The sequence below is a fragment of the Salmo salar genome, chromosome ssa15 (genome assembly GCF_905237065.1).
Source record: "Salmo salar chromosome ssa15, Ssal_v3.1, whole genome shotgun sequence".
NCBI classification, from domain to species: Eukaryota; Metazoa; Chordata; class Actinopteri; order Salmoniformes; family Salmonidae; genus Salmo; species Salmo salar.
In genome coordinates, this window is record NC_059456.1 from 31,768,773 (window position 1) to 31,782,556 (window position 13,784).

Below are 13,784 nucleotides of genomic sequence, written 5' to 3' on the forward strand. Positions count from 1 at the left end.
AAAAACATCAATATAGACTTTGAATGGTGAGAAATTTTGAATATATAGGTACAAAATCCAAAACTCTTCTCCTGCATTAGAGACTGGGAGCTCACAGAGTGCTACATCCACACACACACTTGATGTAAAAATGCTATTACAAATGGGTCTAATCGTTGAGTAAATATGTGTTGAATTTTTGCAGAATTACTCCTAGTCAGATAAACATTATGAACAGGAAATGATCCTGTTAGATAATTCTATTTCATTGACATGTACTTGCCTCAACACTGTAGACATTTACATTTTAGTCATTTAGCAGACGCTCTTATCCAGAGCGACTTACAGTAGTGAATGTATACATTTCATGCATTTATTTATTTTTTTGTACTGGCCCCCCGTGGGAATCGAACCCACAACCCTGGCGTTGCACACACCATGCTGGCAGTGCAAACACCATGCTCTACCAACTGAGCCACAGGGTACTTTTACTTTTGTAGTTTGGCATAGCAGCAGATTGAACGCTGAGAAGGAAATTGAGAATAGTCCCTCAGGTTAAGACACTGCATACATTCTGATAGGATAGGCCTACTACACAGTCAGATCGTTTGCCTAATGAATTAAAGCACGTGTACATTTAAAGGACATATAGCTTGACTCACACCATAACACCTCACAGAAATATCCATAAGGACACACATACCCAGGTCCATACATTGAAATAGTATACGGCTCTGCACACACCATATATTTTGTCCTCCACCTGTCTCAGCAGTCCTATAGTGTCTCAGGACAGGCATGGTTTTCCACTTTGGGGTGGTGAGGGGGTGTTGATTGCAGAGGAGACACACTGGACTGTGATGGATGGAACTACATGCTGCAGCTCCCCTTCCTTTGTGTTGATGTCCATCACCAGGTGTCCATGGTAACCCTACCACACACGTCTCTCTCTGCATGCCCCTGCTACTAACGGCTTCCTGTCTGTCTTTCTGACTATTGTCCAAACAGTCAACCTGCTCACCCTGAGTACAGCATCCTACAAAACCTTTTGTTAAAGTTAGTTTCTTATACAGTACATGACATAATCTGACAACTACCTCAATCCAATATCGAAACTTTGAAGCGCATTTCACCAACATGTTCATTTGGATGATAAAAACCACATTTGACAAAATATGAATGTAAGGATAAACAAACTCAAACAACAAAGCTGAACTACGGGCACCTGGATTGTGTTATGTATATTTCTGTTCAGAATGTCCCACATGTTCTCTTCCTAGAGAGGTCTGTGGCTTGGCTTTGGACTGGGTTATAGCCACTGCACAGACAAACTGCAGACTAGGGATTGTTAAAAGTAAGCGCTTAGCAAAACTATGTTTTCCACTTCCACTAACTCTATTTTCATAAGGTTTTCTAGGTTAGTATTTTAAGTCCTATATGCTTATATAAAAATTCCTAAAATGCTCTCTGTTTATGCCTCAAAAGCTCAACTAGGCCTCTGTGTTCATCCTGGAAATGTTGTCAACTCTATGACCTGAAACAAGTATTATTTTTAAAGACATAGGTCTATCTAGTTAAATAAAGGTTAAATAAAATTACAAATCTTACATAACCAGGGGAGAAGTTAATATATATTTAGTCTTGTACAAGAATGTCCTATAATATTATAATTATAATAACAATAATTATTATAATTCACATGAATGTGTTGGATGAAATATAATCATATTAAAACATAAATGTTATATAAATAAATACATGAATGTTCATGTACATACTATTCCCAATAATACGTCCTTGTAGTGATAATGAATTTCAGTAGCCTTGTAGTATTTCGAGAAGGGTTTGAGTTGGATTCATTTCAATATGCTACGTTATATCAAGTAGGACTACCATTCACGCTCCTAATGTGATATAGAATAAGAATAAAGTAGATAGGTTAGGCCTAAGTGATAATAATATAGGATCATCTTTTCGATTTCGATGAAGCATTTAGTCTACACGTTCTAGCTATATGGCCTATAGCTCACACCGATTGAATTGGTGAATACACTTTTGATATAAATTCAGTTGAACAGATGCACACTGTAAACTGTAATAAACAAATATTAAAAAACAAATGTGCATATGGAAAAATGTTGCTGGGAATGTGGCCAGTCTGCATGGTTTAATCGGTTGGTGATAGTTTGCTCACAGTCAACAACTTCTCAAATCCAGGCTCCAATGTTTTCTGAAGATTGAAGACGACACAGTATGCTGTCCCAAATTGAGCTACATTTACAAATATCCATTTTAAGCGTCATAAATGCTACTCTCGGCGTATTATTATTAGCTTTAGATGTACCTATATCGTTCTGTGATCATTGACGCAACCGGTGCGTAACCGCAGTTCCGCACGCATGACTTGCATTTCTGCCTGATGTTTCGATTGATCAGGTGCTTCAGACGCTTGTGCAGTGCCAGTTGATTCTTGGATTATCGGGTGTTTCGTGTTTGTCTTGGAATAGGCTATCCAATAGAGGTGTCACTCTATGATTTTTGTCATGGTCTGGTGCCTCAAATTAGAAGGGCGTTTAGGTCTTTATTTTTGACTGATTGTTTGGTAAGTATATTGCGGTCAGAGCGTCCGTACCCAGATAGAGTGAGAGATAAATACATCTGTCCGGGTAGTAGCATCTGGTCAAAGCTAAACACAGTGAGACCTCAGGAGCAAAGTTGTTATACTAAACCATTAAAGTTATTATACCAATCACAATTGCATCATTTTAATATGACCAGTAGCCAACAATAAGCGCAAAGCTGCATGAATTAGGGAAATCTAAATATGTCGAAATAGGCATTTCCCGTTTAGCATGCCTTTATTAAGCACAGTTATAAAAAATATACATAATACAGTTTTTGCGGATGTCATTTACAAAATTACAAATACATGATATTGTTCACATTTTGAACTTTCCCTTTCAGTCCATAATAACAAATGTTTGTTTGAACACACAGCATGCACGCCTATTAGCCATATCCGTCGTGGAAACCATGTGACCTCAGGGAAATTACATAATTAGTTTTACGCAATTTCGATTTGGGATGAGTTTTGGATGAGTGAAATGCAAAATATATAATAATGAAGTCCTAACCAACACCACTGCATTATTGCAGGTGAACAAGACTATAACAACATTCATGTCTACATTCGATTATTTTACAATTGTATTGAACTGCAATGCAATTACACTGAATGATGTTTAAAATGTATGTTCGTCACTTACTGGTGGATTTTTTTGAAAATTCGCCCATAATTTTATGCATTTTCTGTACATTGCCTATTTGAAGAGAGCTTGACGGTCCGTTGGGTTCGTTGGGTCATTAAGCTGAGGTCAGGAGGGAGAGTCCGTGTACGTTCAACGCCTCGTGCTGGTGCTTGCTCAAGGGACTGTGAGGTTTTCTGTCTCCTGTGAAAAACAAACAACAGATACAGTATGTTTCTGGAACAAATAAGTCATAATTCAGAACAGCGAGCACACAAAATCATGTCAGCTATAGGTCAGGTCCCAATGCCCTAGCAAGATTAGACACCTAGACTTGTTTCTCATCTGATAGAGATCAAGGTTATTGGACTGTCATACCTAGGTGAATAAACGGAGATGGAATTATATGAATGTGTCCATTGCATTGGACACATTTGAGGCCTACCATATGTAGCAATGTTTTGTTCTTCACACAAATATTATCTTCACAAAAGTGTAAGCAGGCATGTAACTGCCATCAAAATGATCGGCCTACGATTAACAGCAGGGTATGGATAATGTCGGTTACTCAAATATTTCATTTAGAATTATACTAATTGGTTTAACATTAATAGGCCTATCTTGCTTCATAATTTCGATTTTGTTCAAATGAAGTCGAATGTGGTTGGAAATACACCGCTAATTGCATGGCTGTTGTCATTTATATCAAATTACCTCAATTACATTTTTATCCGTAAAAAAAGGTTATGATATTGTGGAAATCATGTAAGCCTATCAATGCGAAACCAAACCTTCCCTACAGCCCTACTCGTCGTTGAAAAGCAAACGCACAACCCTTGAAAATAGGAATATATAACGTAGCCTAAAAAGTATTCGCAAATTAAATAGACATAATTTGAACATCATAGCTAGCTAATTGTAACATTATTTAATGAATATGTAAACGTATGGAAAAATGTGGTCTATATCGTTAGGCTAATAGCTATCATATAATTCGACTATTATTAATAGGTTCTTCAAGACCACCTACACCAAAGGCCTACAGTCATCACCTGAGGGTATGAAATGCTATCGCTGTAGGCCTACTCTGTACATTTACACCGGCTTGATACCATAATGACTTGCACAGTAAATAAAGTAACCTTCTCTCAAAGAACTCAATGGTTTTCTTATCAGTCGCCCAACACAGCCTGCTCTGTTTATGCCCGAAGCTTCCGTTGTATGTAGCATTTAGACCTATGGCCTATATAAAATACAAAATGATCTAAATGTCAACCGTTGTCATCCTCGACCACCTAAATAAACCCATACTGTTAGGTCGTCAGGTTTCGACCCACGGGGCCTAATCTTTTTTTCTCGAGTTGCATTTAAAAATAGTTGGTTTTTGATTGACAGCTGTATATATGTGTGCCATTGTGCTTAATTAAAATATCCGCTGGAAGATTTGAAACCTAAAAAACCGACTTGCTTAGTTACCTTCTCGTGATGAGTGTTTGAAAGACATTGCCGTGTGGAGGTCTCCACCTTGCATGGTTGCCCCGCTGTTGGGGTGGGCCAGGCTCGCGCTCTGAGACTGCCAGTGGTGTCCAGTTGTCATGTAGTTAGCTGCTGGCCCACCATACACCCCGTATTGGTTTGGGGGAGAGTAGGCACAAGCAGGTACATAACTAGATAGGTTTGAAGAAGACTGAAAAAAACCGGAAGAAAAAAAACGTTTATTAAGCACAGCGAAGCAAAACTCCCCAAAACGTTTATATGCAAGCATATATTTACAGTGGACATCTTGTGGAAACGGATTTCTGATCAAACTATGAACATATTCGTTGTTTGTGTATTTGTTTCATAATTGTACCTGATGATACTTGATGTCTGTCTCTAGGGAGGATTTGTCTATTCCGTTGACGCCATGGGCAGAGGAAAAAGTGGCTCTGTTTACGCTCGCCCACTCCTCCATTTTTGATTGGTACCCCTCTGCTCCAGCAATGGCTGTGGAAAATGTTTCAGTGTAGAATATAACATTATTAGGCTAACAAACCAATGTACGTTTTTATTCGATGTGAAGCCAACTCTGTTGAGCATTTTAAACAATGTATTTTGGGATATAGCTCTTGTGTTAAGAACATTCCTTTTGCAAAAATACAGGATGGTAGTGAACATTTTATGATAAACAGATGTTTTTTATTAAATTCTTGGGGAAATTATCTGATAAACACACACTTCAACCAATCTTTATTTTATCAAATCAGATCGAATGTTTGTGGCCACAACGTTTTTAATGCCATGTTTTTCGTAAATTTTTGAGATTTTAGAACAACATATTATATTACATTATTGCTGATGTAACTCCTATAGGTTGTAGATTGGCCTGTTGGACCTGTTCGTCTCATGCGATTATAATGCTATACTTTGAAGAGAAACAATAAGATATCCGACATAAAATAAGACGTTTAGCCTAATTAACGTTCATAATGGACTACGAGTTCGTTGTAGAAATATGAATAGGCCAAACCACAAAGTAGGGCTCACACTGATGGGTCTATACGTAGGCTATTTCCCCATCGACACAGTTCAACATGATTTTGCATTTATAGTTTATAGCAGATGTGCCATTTGGCTCCTTTATCAATATTATTTAAACTTTCGTCCATTCCAAAATGATACATTAGGCCTATTCAGCCCATATTCACTTCTCACTATTTACAGTTAGGCCTATATCGTTATTATATATGTCTATCCCTGTGGTTGACTATACGTTTGTTGTTTTAAATTGTTTCTCATTAATGTGAAATAATCTGAAATATCTGTGTGATTAACAAGCCACACTGACTGATGCATAAATGTACCAATGTTATTCATTTGAGCGCTCAATGGACAATGCTGCAGCTTATGAAAAAACAACTCAGCTGGAAGAGCACAATATATGATTTTGTCACCTACCTGAGGGGTCCATGAAGGCTCGAATGCCCAAAATGTTGCTGACTGTGTGCACCGAAGGCCATCCATGACGGGAGAGGCTGACATGGCCCGCTGTGATGGGTACACCGTGACCGCTGCCAATTTTAGTCCCAGTGGGTGACATTGCACTGGGGTATGAGTACGGGTACATGTGGTTGTAGGATAGCTGAGGATGGGTTGGCTTGCTGTTCTCATACTGGCCCGGCTGAGAAAGATTTCCTATTTTGTTGCGTAAAATGCGGCTTATGGAGCTAACCGAAGGAACGTTATACTTATCACACACTGCATCTGCAAGAAGCCTGTCCCTGATCTCCCAAGCAAAAATCCCAGGGTCTCCTTGTTTGTAATCCCTTATGCTTTTCACCACGTTGGGTGTTGTGACCCGGGGTTTACTTCCTCCTATGGCACCGGGCAATATCGAACCCGTCTCGTTATATCTCGCTAGTATCTTGCTCACGCAGCCATGAGAGACTCGAAGCTGTCTACTGATGTCACACGGTCGTATTCCAAGTTGAGCTAATTCCACGATTCTGATCCGAATCGAATTTGGAAGTGGTCGCCCGTTGACAAATACCCCGCCAAGCTGGTTTACTTCTCCATATGTTTGATCTGCAAGAAACAAATAAGGAATTGCATTGATGTGCATAGACTCGACATAGCAACATTACGGTGTTTTAAACAATAGCCTGTTTAGCCTAGCCTAGCACAATGCCCACTCAAGTTCCCGAAAAGTCATTCCCTCTCCATGATTTAATCTATATCACTCAGACTGTTATGGCTCTCAACTACAATGTTCTCTAACCTATTATGCTCTCAAACATCGTCAAGCAGTTCACTCCAAATGTGTCTGAAAAATAAAATAGCCTATGAAAATGGAGACATGGACACTGCCACTGGAATGATAGAAGGACGCACGATTTGAGGATAAGCTAGTAGGCTACAATATAAAGCTACAACCTAATGCATTCACATCTCTATTTATGCAAACACTATCTCCTGACGAGTCAAAGATCCATGCCAAATGAATAATGAGTGCTTACCCATTGCTTTTGGTTTGAGATGTTTTCCTCTACCAGTTGCCAATGGTCGAAAAGTGCTGTCTTCACCCTTCTGCACATGAGATGAGGAAAATTGTTTTTCTGTGCGTTTTTCCTTCAGCTCTGCTCTTGCATTTCTGGTAAGATGATCTAAAACGGCGAGTTTGGGCAAAGGGACTGACGTGATCTTTGTCCCATACGAGGAAATGTGTCCATCCCGAAGGCTCAAGTGTGCGCAGATTAATTTGACGCATCCATTACGTCAATCTTGTTGGCTGCGCTCAAGGCTCTTTCCCCATTTCATTGGTCTCCTCCTCCGTGTGTATTCTCGCCTGGCTACTCCACCGAATCTTTTCCGGTTTTTAGAGTTTAGGCTACACTCTTGGAACTCGGAGAAAACATGCGCTTGGAAATTAAAATCCAAACAAAAAGCTGTTCTCCACGACAAGGATAAATATACTCTGTTTAAAGATAGGCGTATTTCATTATTAAAATGGATAGAATTAACATGCAATTATGGGCCATTATTTTTAATGCATTTACTGATTAATCATATGCTATGACATTTTTTGGCCGTGATACAAGTTTGCACTATAAATTTCATTTGCAAGGGTATTAGCATTTTTATCCTTCCCGAAAAGTTACCACAATTAATGAAACGTGGACTGGAAGGCATGACCCAATAAAGATTTGTGCTAAACACACATTAAAAATCTACACTTTAGTTTGAAAAAAAGCTATATTTACCTACCCTTTAATTGCAATTAATTGAATCTGCGCACAATGGTCATATGGAAACAACACTCAATTCATACAGTTTCTATGCAATTTCTGGTTTAGTACAGACCTATTCGAACATCGATATTTGAGGGATCTTTGGTGTGCTTGATTGAGTGAGTGATGATTAGGCCACTTTGGTCACCCATGGCTAAGGCTATGTGATAAATTTGGCACATGACAGAGGGATTAGCCTACCATGATGTGGAGCATACAGTATGTGAGGCCTACATCTTTCTGTCGTAGGCTATTTAAGACTATTGCTTTTATGCGTCGTGAAGTTGGAGCCTTTTATTTTCCAATAAATCGTATGGCTATTGAAACGCAAATTGATTTAAATTGATTGATTATGATTGGTCTTTCAAACACATGTATAGCCTACTCTTCACACCAACAAAATAAGGAAAATATTTAGAAGTTTTTAATGCCCAGAGGGTCTGTGACTAAACGTCAGTGGTTTTTTTTAACGGTAAATCTATTTTCAAGGCTACATTGCTGTTCGTCCGACCATGCTAATTACAGTGGTTGCATGATAAATATTTGGCATGTACTGTATTTTGGTCTTTGCCACTCTTTTCCTCTGAAGAACTATGTAAATCGTTTATTGGTCCACACTATTTCTTGTTTGCCTATAAACAACTGCAACAGTTTATTTCGTTATATACCTAATTTCAGCAAGAAGGCGTGGGTTTTGTTTTATTTACTACATTTATATTGTTTTACATATATTCATTAAAATTGATATAACTATTGATCTGCCCTGATATATGTGCATTGGAATATAGGATACGGGTAGGCCTATTTAATTAACATTTAAAAGATAAAAGTGTTTTGTTTTGTAAGATAGTCCTATATGGGCATACTGCGAGGTTCTTTTCTATTTAAACGACAAGGCCTGCCCCTGAAAGTAGGCAAATACCCGTTAAACTGGTATGGTTTCAATTGTCTTTATTTATTTATTTCTTTTATTGAGAAAATCTCTGCCTCCTTTTTTTAATTTAATGTTTATGAGGATGGTGATCTCATAGTTAAGTCAGGCGACTTGATCAAGACAAGGGGCGTGCAAGGCAAGACTTCACCGCAAATATGTACTGCGCAGTATCCACACCTGCAAACATAGCCAGGTGCTTATCAACTGATCTTTTGCTAGGAATTCGATAAAGGTCACCTGTAGTATGCATTGCACATAGTTCAAAGAAAGACACTCCTGGTTTTGTCATTTGATTGTAGTTGTCAATAGATCGATATGCTCGTCTATGATCTTGGCTTGATGTGATGTGGGTTTGGAGGTGGGATGCATTCAGAAAATGTAGGTTCTGCAACATTTTCATTTTTTAAGCCTTTCATTTTCTCAAGACAATATTGGTATTGACAGTTCTACATAAATATAATTCCATTCAATTAGCATGCAGAACAAAATTAAAGACAGTCCAATGTTTCTTTTTTGGATACTCTGTAGTTAGAGATGAGATCCAGCTCATGTTTTCCGTGTTGCATTAGCCTGTCTGTGGGGTTACTGACTGGGTCCTCCTGCTGCCTGGACTTGGCTGTGCAGTTCTCTGCTTCCCCCAGATGAGGCTGTGCTCATCATAGAATTGGACAAATTGGACACATTGCCCTGGGATGAGCTACTTCTGTACTCCTTACCACAGTTGCCAAATATCAGAACTCAACATCGAACAGATCATGAAAAATGCTTTTGAGTGATTTTGGACCATTTTCAATGATGTTGACTACTTTAAACATCGTCTCCAGAACCGCTGGACCGATTGGCACCACATTTGGTATATAGCATCTATGTACCCATGTCTTCAAATATTTTCCAGGCCTCTAGCTCAAACACTATGGCTGCTATGAGCCAATGAGCTTGCATGAATGGTTTTGACTGTCCAACAGCGCCAGCATGCGACTAAACTGAACCATACTTTACAGGTTAGCTAGATTCAAATCCCTGAGCATGTGTGCCAAATGTAATCACTCTGAGTCAAACAGATCAAGAGATATAAACATGTGCCCTTGACAGCACCACCGTGTGGTCAATCTGAATGTGCTTAAATATGTTGAGTCTTAAGTGTTTGGAACATGTGTACCAAGTTTTGTTACAATACGAATATCTTTGTCTAATTTAAATGCATTTGTGTGCAAGACCACGCCCATGTGAATGTTGTTTGACATACTAGTTTGGAAAATATTGCATCAATAGATGCTAAATATAACTGTAAACTGGTCCTTCCTGTATACCCGTCGCAAGACCCACTGGTTGATGCTTGTTTATAAAACCCTCTTAGGCCTCACCCCCCCTATCTGAGATATCTACTGCAGCCCTCATCCTCCACATACAACACCAGTCACATTCTCTTAAAGGTCCCCAAAGCACACACATCCCTGGGTCGCTCCTCTTTTCAGTTCTGCAGCTAGCGACTGGAACGAGCTGCAACAAACACTCAAACTGGACAGTTTTATCTCAATCTCTTCATTCAAAGACTCAATCATGGACACTCTTACTGACAGTTGTGGCTGCTTTGTGTGATGTATTGTTGTCTCTACCTTGTTGACCTTTGTGCTGTTGACTGTGCCCAATAATGTTTGTACCATGTTTTGTGCTGCTACCATGTTGTGTTGCTACCATGTTGTTGTCATGATGTGTTGCTATCATGCTGTGTTGTCATGTGTTGCTGCCTTGCTATGTTGTTGTCTTAGGTCTCTCTTGATATAGTGTTGTCTCTCTTGTTGTGATGTGTGTTTTGTCCTATATTTATATTGTATTTTTTATTTATATTGAATCCCAGCCCCCGTCCCCGCAGGAGGCCGTTTGCCTTTTGGAAGGCCGTCATTGTAAGTAAGAATTTGTCCTTATTAACTGACTTGTCTAGTTAAATAAAGGTTAAATAAATAAAATAATAAAAATAGCAAGTTTCATCTGAATCTGGTGGTTCTGGAGGAGATGTCATTTAAGCAGGGCTGGATTACTAAACGAGTATGCAGGGCACCAAATGTGGTAGTCCGGCCCTTAAGTGATATTTCACAAAATGTAAAATGGCGGAAATCCATCATGGCGGACTTTGTGAGAAGAGAGAGACCTATGGACCACATATCAGGATTCTAGGTCACACTGGGTGAGAGGTGTGAACTTTCAAAGTTATCATTTTCAATTGTGTGTTATAGCGCCACCATGTGGCATTGGTATGCTGTAATAATAATAATGACTAAGAAATACGTAGTTTCACCAGCTTTGTTGCTTGAACCCCTAATTACTTTTCACAATGCAAATTGTTAATATTAATAATAATATGCCTTTAATTTGTTACATTCACTGCTAAAATGTCCAAATTTGACTGCCATTATAATTTATGTTTAAAAAAATCCATCATTCAGCTACTGGTGGTCCTCAAGAGCTTTTGACAGTGATTTGGTGGTCCCCGGAACGAAAAGGTTAGGAACTGCTGGTCTAGACGCTATGGGCCAGTTTCCCTGACACATATTAAGCCCAGTCCTGGACTAACAATGAGGAGCATTTTTTTATTGAGATTCTTAATTGAGAATGTTTTTTAGTCCAAGACTAGGCGTAATCTTTCTCAGGGAAGCTGGTCCTATATGAACATGGTAACTTAACTTTAATACAGGATATGTGTTAATTATAGCTGCCCAGATATTTCAGCCTTTTTAATCTCACAATTTGTTATATTCTCTATTCTAGATGCCAGTTATACCCATATGTACAATAAGACGACCTAAGCGTTAAGATTATTCATATTTGGGACAATTGAAGTCATAATCTTCAAAGTCGTCACTAAAGAATAGTTCTTAGACTGATACGAATAACATACTGTACATTGTAAAGTGCATAATTACACTGTAATGCAAGAAAAAGGAGGACCTTGTCATTACAGAATTATTTTGTATACTGCTGGGTTATCACTTAGCAGTGTAGGTGGCAATTTAGACGACCTATTTCCTGTGACTGTAACTTTTCTATCAGTATAATGAGCTTAGCTACTCTGTGAACTATCATGTACAGTTCAAAAGCACATGTTTTTGGGGTGGAACTGTGTAACCACAGAACAGGTCATTTGAGAGTAAAACGTTTTAAAATGGTGGACTGACTTTTGCTACATGGCTTTTGGTAACGTTCCCTCACAGAAAAAAACAAAAGTTATTATATTTGGTTCTATTCTATTCTATTAGGTTCTATTCTATTCTAATATATTCTCAAGAGGGACAGCATTGCAGTCTCCCAAGTTCAGTAAAGCTGCATGGTGGCCATTGTGCATTTTGTCCGGACCTTCTGTCAGAAACAGCTGGTTAGTGGTGAGTATAGTATAGCCTTAACCTACAGACTACAGGGCAGAGACAGCTGGTTAGTGGTGATATAGTATAGACTTAACCAACAGACTACAGGGCAGAGACAGCTGGTTAGTGGTGATATAGTATAGCCTTAACCTACAGACTACAGGGCAGAGACAGCTGGTTAGTGGTGAGTATAGTATAGCCTTAACCAACAGACTACAGGGTAGAGACAGCTGGTTAGTGGTGATATAGTATAGCCTTAACCTACAGACTACAGGGCAGAGACAGCTGGTTAGTGGTGATATAGTATAGCCTTAACCTACAGACTACAGGGTAGAGACAGCTGGTTAGTGGTGATATAGTATAGCCTTAACCAACAGACTACAGGGCAGAGACAGCTGGTTAGTGGTGATATAGTATAGCCTTAACCTACAGACTACAGGGCAGAGACAGCTGGTTAGTGGTGAGTATAGTATAGCCTTAACCTACAGACTACAGGGCAGAGACAGCTGGTTAGTGGTGAGTATAGTATAGCCTTAACCTACAGACTACAGCGTAGAGACAGCTGGTTAGTGGTGAGTATAGTATAGCCTTAACCTACAGACTACAGGGTAGAGACAGCTGGTTAGTGGTGATATAGTATAGCCTTAACCTACAGACTACAGGGTAGAGACAGCTGGTTAGTGGTGAGTATAGTATAGCCTTAACCTACAGACTACAGGGTAGAGACAGCTGGTTAGTGGTGAGTATAGTATAGCCTTAACCAACAGACTACAGGGCAGAGACAGCTGGTTAGTGGTGAGTATAGTATAGCCTTAACCAACAGACTACAGGGTAGAGACAGCTGGTTAGTGGTGATATAGTATAGCCTTAACCTACAGACTACAGGGTAGAGACAGCTGGTTAGTGGTGAGTATAGTATAGCCTTAACCAACAGACTACAGGGCAGAGACAGCTGGTTAGTGATGAGTATAGTATAGCCTTAACCTACAGACTACAGGGCAGAGACAGCTGGTTAGTGGTGAGTATAGTATAGCCTTAACCTACAGACTACAGGGCAGAGACAGCTGGTTAGTGGTGAGTATAGTATAGCCTTAACCTACAGACTACAGGACAGAGACAGCTGGTTAGTGGTGAGTATAGTATAGCCTTAACCTACAGACTACAGGGCAGAGACAGCTGGTTAGTGGTGAGTATAGTATAGCCTTAACCTACAGACTACAGGGCAGAGACAGCTGGTTAGTGGTGAGTATAGTATAGCCTTAACCTACAGACTACAGGGCAGAGACAGCTGGTTAGTGGTGATATAGTATAGCCTTAACCTACAGACTACAGGGCAGAGACAGCTGGTTAGTGGTGAGTATAGTATAGCCTTAACCTACAGACTACAGGGCAGAGACAGCTGGTTAGTGGTGAGTATAGTATAGCCTTAACCTACAGACTACAGGGCAGAGACAGCTGGTTAGTGGTGATATAGTATAGCCTTAACCTACAGACTACAGGG

At 39.4% G+C, this 13,784-nt stretch overlaps 1 protein-coding gene across 1 annotated transcript; it reads right to left on the bottom strand.

Moving 5' to 3' along the window:
* Window positions 1-2,818: 2,818 nt before the first annotated feature.
* Window positions 2,819-7,573, bottom strand: LOC106571240 (paired box protein Pax-1). The gene is made up of 5 exons (XM_014144032.2): window positions 7,220-7,573; window positions 6,162-6,788; window positions 5,077-5,210; window positions 4,701-4,911; window positions 2,819-3,428 (listed from the first exon to the last, which is right to left on the bottom strand). The coding sequence occupies exons 1-5, from the start codon at window positions 7,221-7,223 to the stop codon at window positions 3,343-3,345; spliced, it is 1,062 nt and encodes a 353-aa protein (XP_013999507.1). The 5' UTR covers window positions 7,224-7,573; the 3' UTR covers window positions 2,819-3,342.
* Window positions 7,574-13,784: the final 6,211 nt, after the last annotated feature.